Here is a 6,941-nt window from a genome sequence, read left to right on the forward strand (position 1 = left end):
CTACACACGGCTCTGACTCTTGCTCCTTAAGGGTGGGAATTGTAGTGACATTGCTATGTTTTGTTCCCAGCATTGCAGCTGATTTCCTCCCCACTTTCATGTACTGCCTTGGCAGCCGAGACTTCGAGGTGGTGCAGACAGCCCTGAGAAATCTGCCTGAATATACCCTTCTCTGCCAAGGTAGGGCTAGGCTTCTGCATTTACTACTGCACACTCACCTCTCAGGGGCTGAAACCGGTTTCCCAGAGGACCTACTTCAGCTGCTTTCAGTGTCTGATTTATTTTGTCTGTGTTGGAAACTGGAATTTCCTGGGAAGTTCTTGCTAGACATCAGTGCTTGGTTTGGTGCTATTTGCTGGCCTTCCTGGTGTCAGTAGCAGCTTTGCTCTGAACTCCATGAAAGGGATTTATTTCAGGGACCCGTGTTGCCAGCATTGGCTTCTCTCTCAAATAGTTCTGATCGTACAGTGATTTTCCTCTTTGAGGTTAAGGTGCCTTGTATCCATCAGATACTTGTCTGGACGTCAATTGTATGCATGAGGTGATGGTTTGTGGTTCCTGCTTTCCCCCTCAGAAGCGTTTAAAGCTTAGCGCCACTGCACTGGTGTGTCTCTTGCAGGACGAGTCCTAGCACTTGCTCTGTGCCATATGATTAAGGTTAAGATTCTGTCACAAGTATTTTTAGTATAAGTTAGGGACAGGTCACGGGCAATAAACAAAAATCCACGGAAGCCTGTGACCTGCCCCTGTGAGCGGGGGGGACAAACAGAGCGCTGCTGGGGCTTGCAGCTGACCCAATGGCAGGCTGGGCCCACTGCTTCGGTGGCCTCAGGGGCTGGCCACTGATCAGCTGTTTGGCAGGGGGGGCTGGCTGGTCAGCTGTTCAGGGTGCTCCCAGGGCTGACAGCTGCTCCAACCCTGCCCCAGAAGAAGTCCCGAAGGTCCCGGGAAGTCACAGAATCATATCCTTAACTATGATTGTTACTGGTAAATTAAGGCTGGTTAGACCAGTTCTCTTACACTTCTCTTTTCCTGTTCGCAGAGCATGCAGCAGTGTTACTGCACAGGGCCTTTCTGGTTGGGATGTATGGACAGATAGATACCAGCTCCCAGATTTCAGAGGCCTTGAAGGTTCTGCATATGGAAGCCATGATGTGAACATCGATGTCATGAGAACTGATTTGTCCAGCTGGGTTGAATCCCTGGGAGGAAGGACTTGTATTTGAGCCCACATGCTGGAGGGGACGAAATAAAGACACCATGGAAGGCCAGCGTAAACAGAAGGAGGAGAGCTCATGCCCGGGGTCTGTTTGAAGGAATACAGGGATAGAGCCTACTTAAGACGTCACTTCGGTGGGAGCCAAAGGTCATCTGTACACTGCGTATTACAGGGGACCACTTCCTTCTTGGGATTTCGGATAGCATTTACCACTTCCTGTTTTGGTGGTGGTTATGACTTCAATCACCACCTCACGTCCAGGAGGTCACGGCATCTGGATTGTCCTTTGCACGTTGGAGGGAACACAGAAATCTGTCAGAACAATGTTACCGTTTGTGATTCCTTTTTAAATTAAAATTCTTCTGGTTTCTATTATGCTCCATTTCTCTGCTCCCTGCTGGCATTACTGCTTCCACAGAAAACTTATTTACAGCCCTCTCCAGCCGAAGCTGACTCTTCCTCTTTGCCAGAAAGGTTTGTTTGCTCCTTGTTCCTTCTGCTGCACAAGCAGAAAACCGTTCTGGAGGATATGGAGGTGGGCCCAGTATCTGCTGGATTGGTCTTCCATGCTTGGTCCATGGCAGCTGGAGCTGCCACCTTAGGGATTTCTGCTAATTATTACTTTTGTATGGCAACAAAGGATCACTTGCTGCGCCCACAGAAATGCCAGAGATTACACAGAAAGCATCTTTGATGACCCATCAGCCATTTCTCCATGGACTCTGCTATTTACTCAGTGCACCAGTTTCCCTACCGACAGACTCCTTATTTCCGGGTGGGAGGGAAGGCCTGTGGTTTGGTTCTTTGGTGTGGCTACTCAGGGCTGCAGGAGTGTGGGAGGAGCAGAGACGAGTAGGTTCCTCCCTCCTCTTAAAATTAAACACATCCCCTTAGTCCCTGCTTAAGATGCTGGCTGTCCTATTTCCTTTCCCCCTTGGTCTCTTGCTGTACTCTACGAATAGTGTCAGTACCTTTTGGTTTAATACAGTGTAATCTGTAAATCAGTGTTCACTACGGTATGGATCCTTTCACTTCTAGGTCTGCAGGTGGTAGAGACAGTCGTGCCGTGGTTGCTGTTGGGTAGCCTAAGTGAAATATGCTAGTGGGAGAATTGACAAGGATGCACATTGCAATTGGCTACTTCGTCAGTGTTCAGAGAAGCTGAGATCTGAATGGACGTGGAGCCTAAGGGTATGTCTACACCGCAGAAAAAAGTGTGTTACTAACCCAAGTTAGCTAACCAGAGTTAAGAACCCTTTTTTGCAGTGTAGACATCCCCCCAAATTCCTCTGCCTCTGTCAGGGCTGAGGCAGTGGTGGGGGAGCCTGTATTGTCACTGCCTTTTTCTACCTGTTCTGGGGATAAGTGGAAGACTTCGCTCTCCACTGTTAGTCTGACATCTTTTCATGTGCCTGGGGAAAAAATGTGAGCCACCTTTTGGTGTCTTCCCCCCAGCTCTCTTCACTGGTTGCAGTTCACAGGGGAGGGGAAACCCACTAAGAGAAGGATAAGGGGGGGGTGTAATCTAAAACTCCAAACAACTCTAACCACAGCCCCTCATTCTCTTATCTGGCCTTGAAATAAAGAGATTAGAGACATCAGTTAATGTGCTCCTATCTTCTAGAGAATCTGCCTTACAACCAGTGAAGGTGCTGTAACAATTAGCTAGAAATAAATTAAGTGAAGAAACAGCTGAAGAGGATCAAATCAATGAAATAGTTTGGTTGGTTGGTTGGTTTTTTTTTCCTGAGGGTCTCAGTGACAGTGGGATTAATGCCCTGGGTTCACATCTGAAAGGTTACAAATGAAATCTGCTGGATAGTCTGAATTTAGTCCCGTTATTGGACATCATTAAAACCTCTACACAGTTCATCACACTAAGCAGGTGTCTCTCCTAGTGGTACCTGTCTCTGGAATAGCCAAGAGGCTGCAGGGCAGGATTTGAGGAGCCTTTGCAGAGTGGTTAGTGTCAGGTGGAGTGGGAATGGGTGGGGACTGATGGCAAGGAAGAGGGGGTTAGTATGAAGTGCACTGGCCGAGCTCCTCTGGGGCAGCTTATAGCCCACCCCTGAACCCCCTACAGAAAGGGTTCACTGGAAATCCCAGATGCAGAGTTGGAGCTGGAAGTCTGGTTTGGTTTTGAATTCACTTGAACAAAAACACCATGTTGGTCGCAATTGTGAGTTTGCTGCTGTTCAAGAAACAAGGTGTCTCCCAGGTGTGTTTGGCCAACAGCCATGTTGCAGGCGTCCCAGTCTGGAATAGCAGAGGGTGTTCCTGCCTGAACTCTGGGTATGTTGACAGAGGTGGGTGCATGGACTAGGTGCTGTGGACAAGCCAGATTTCTGGCAGAGGGCAGTGAGGGACTGGCGCACGGCATGGGCCTGGCTTTGAACCATTCCCTTTCAAGACCAGCAACTTAATTCAAAGGTGGAGGGAGTGTGTGAGAAGAAACATGGATGGCAATGATGTACCTGGTGCAGTCACTTGATCAGGCAAGACAGTGGCAGGCCTTTTAGCCTCACTGGAGTTCATGTTTATCTCACCGAATAAAAGGCATCACTTACGACTTGCTGCCTTCGATGCATTCCATTGAATCAACCTCTCCCATGCCTAAATCCTAGGGTGCTTGGCGCCTACTAGTATGACTGAGTTAGAGGTTCCAGCTGCACTCTGTCGTCGAGGCTGGGAATGCAGCGCGGCTGCTGCGGCAGGAGACTAATAGGATCACTAATGCATGCCAGTATTAATTTTCAGGTTGAGTTCCCCGTGCTTTTAATTTGGGGGCTTTTGTGTGAGAGGTTTGAAGGCGAGGCACCTTGAAGTGCTGAGACAGCTCTAGGCGGGGAGTATGTTGCTGCTGGAGTGGAATGCAGGGATGATGGGTCCGGAGCCCAACCCCTCTTATCGGGGAAGGGGGAAGTGACAGTTCTAAAATGGGTTAGTGACGGCGTTACAGATGCAATGACACCGGCCCGCCTTTTAATCAGTGCTTGTTTATAGCTGTCTTTCATCTCCATCTGGCTGAGCTGGTTCTCTCCTCCCCTCCTCCAAGAGGGAGTAGCACAACTGAGCTAAATTGACAGCACTATCCACTGCAGGCCTTGTAAACCCCGCCTCTACTTTGGAGGAGAGTGATCTAAAAGCTCCCTTGGTGGAGAAGTTCTATAAATGGCTTTGTTTGTTGGGAAGGGGGTAGATCAGTGGTCACTGGAGGAGCCCAGGGTGGCCACAGTGGAAATCACCACCATTGTTCATCTGCCTTGGGCCAAGGTTCTCTTTGAGCAGAGACACTAGAGAGAGGCACAGGTGCAAAATCAGCATCCTTGAGCCTTTACCCTGTGGTGTTGAACTAGTATGGAGGCCCTGCCCCGGAGGATGGGATGGCTCCCTTGGTGCTGTTTCTCAAGGCTCTGTGGCATAGAAACACTTGCCCCAAAGGCTGCGTTTGCTGCCTCCTAAGCATTCAATGACTTATAGACCACTAGTCTTTTACCTGGTGTATCCCAGCTCTGGACACACTAACTGCTCTAGAAACTGCGTCTGAACCATGCGTTCGTGCAGTAGATAAATCCTTTCCTGAGCCTGTCCACTGAGAGGCGATCAAAGTTGGATTTCTTGGCCTGGGAAAGCAGGGCTGCTTGGTGCATGGCCACGTCCATCATGTCCAGCCTGTCGCTAGGACTGTGGTATCAGTGACATGTAAACTGCTGCTCAACAGGTGATTAGGAGGTGTTTAACTGTCCCCGTTGCTTAATGGGTGATTCTGAGCAAACCAGCTGCCTCCTGACGGGGGACAGGTTGCTGGGGGTGCTAAGTGTGTCCTGCTCACCTGCCTGCTTTGCCGCATGCTGCCTTGGTTCTTCCCATCAGGTGCAAGCTGCTCTGGGCAAGCGCTGCTGGAGGTGAACTTCCTTTGCTGGCTGTGTTTCCTGCTTCGAAGTCTAAAGCATGAGTGATTTGGGCTTCCTCCTCCCCCTCAGCACCTGGACCCTTTTTTGAAGGGATGTCTCAGGTTTACTCTGCAAATGATCCGGGACTGAATGCAGTCAGCCCGGCGGAGGGGGATCCAGTTACAGACAGTCTGAGAACGCACAACTGGGCGTGCTTCCCTGTCTCCAAGAGCCATGACTTACCCAGAGACCTGTCAAGAAGAGCCCCATGCTGGATCTGATATGGAAGTGGATAAGGATCTTTCCTAGGGCTCCTTGTTGCAGTGAATTAATGCATTCAACTTCTGTGCTATCGGGTCTGGGTTTAACTGCAGAACTTGTAAAAACCTAATGAGTTTGGTGGTGCAAATGCTCTGCAGAGCTGGCAAGGTCCTAAGGAGAGACCATGGACTGGAACAGCAGGGGGTGAAGCAGATCAGGCTTGAGGAGCAGCAGTATAGCTGGGAGTCACTAGCAGAGCGGAGGTGCTGCACGTCAGGGCTGAGATGCATTGGCAGGGATGGGGATACTTGTCTCGGGGGCCAATAGGACTAGCTTCCAAGAAACACCTCAGACTCCTTCCCACCCTGGAGCCGTCTGCTTCCCTGGGTATTGTCCCACCAGTTTGTAGTACAGTAAAAATCCAGCCAGCTCCCCTGGCAGTCCCCACCCAGCCTGCTGCTCCTGTTTGCTTGAAAACCACACTGCGCTGTGTGCTAGGGGAGTTACAATCTGCTGCCCGACCCCGCCAACGTCACTGCTGGGCCTCCCCGGCGGGAGCCTAGGTACCATGGCAGGAACTCAAACCAGGGTGCAGATCTCCATTCCCCTCCCCCACCGCCAAAAGGTAGCAGAAGGAGCAAGAGCGTCACTCTCTTGCCTCCCAGCAGTGGGGGGAGCTGCTGCTGCTGCTCAGCTCTTGCTCTGCCTTGGAGCTGGAGCTTGGTTCTTGCATTAGCCCTGGGGAAGGACTCAATTCCCGCTCCCTCCCTGACAGCACATGCATGGCCCTCGGGGTTCAGGGTTCTCAGGCCAGGGACCAGAGTTGCTAGGCTTGCATGTTGCCTATAGGATTTCCAGGTGCATTTGAGAGGAGGTGGTCAGTCGAGACCACAGGGCGATGGTGGGATGCAGGTCCAGACATCACGTGGGTCTTTCCTGTCTGAGGAGGGAGATTTTGTTGAGACAGCACTCTCCCATCTTCCCTCCTGTGCCCTGCAGGGTTCCCACTGCACATCCTACCCCAGCCTCCTTTCTGTCCTGTGGCTTCTGGTCCTTGCACCCATGCCTGTGATTTCGGGCCACCAGCCCCATCCTTCACGCTGTCACTCTGGGCTGAGCAGCCCGCACCTCCCCTTGGCAGCGCTCCAGTTTGCTTGCGCACCTGGACTAGGTTGTGTGTCTGCTCCAGAACACAGGTGTCAGTGTGTGGTCCCGTAACCTCCTTGTCTGCAGTCAGCAGAAATCCCATAACAGTCTGCAGGCCTTTAGCTTTCACAGAGTGAGTGGGGAGAGGCAGTCTAGCATAGCCATTAATCGGAGAGGGTGACCGCTTTCTTAGTGTCCTCTTGTCCGTTTCCATGCAAGCCGCTTTCCCTCTGGGGAAAGGTAATGTTACAGAAATCTGCCCCATCCTTGTTCTGCCAGCAGCCCTTTGTTGGGGGCAGGGACAATCTGTAGTTGTTGTTACACCTCATTGTACCTGAGCAGGCCCGGACGCTCTTGGCCATTTGCCTAGAGAGGTGGAGTCACACTGGTCTCCACGGAAACCTTACATGGGCATAGGTACG

The 6,941-nt window shown here is 51.2% G+C and overlaps 1 protein-coding gene across 1 annotated transcript in view; it reads left to right on the forward strand.

Moving 5' to 3' along the window:
• INTS1 (integrator complex subunit 1) overlaps nt 1–3,769 on the forward strand; it is a 34,212-nt gene extending 30,443 nt beyond the window's left edge. The window contains exons 46-47 of the mRNA XM_067550875.1: nt 71–180; nt 1,043–3,769. Coding sequence (XP_067406976.1) covers nt 71–180; nt 1,043–1,158 — 226 coding nt within the window. The 3' untranslated portion in view covers nt 1,159–3,769. The remainder of the gene's footprint in view (nt 1–70; nt 181–1,042) is intronic.
• Nucleotides 3,770–6,941: the final 3,172 nt, after the last annotated feature.

The sequence above is a fragment of the Emydura macquarii genome, unplaced genomic scaffold (genome assembly GCF_026122565.2).
Source record: "Emydura macquarii macquarii isolate MOO-44397 ecotype Brisbane River unplaced genomic scaffold, CSIRO-AGI_Emac_v2 contig_1348, whole genome shotgun sequence".
NCBI classification, from domain to species: Eukaryota; Metazoa; Chordata; order Testudines; family Chelidae; genus Emydura; species Emydura macquarii.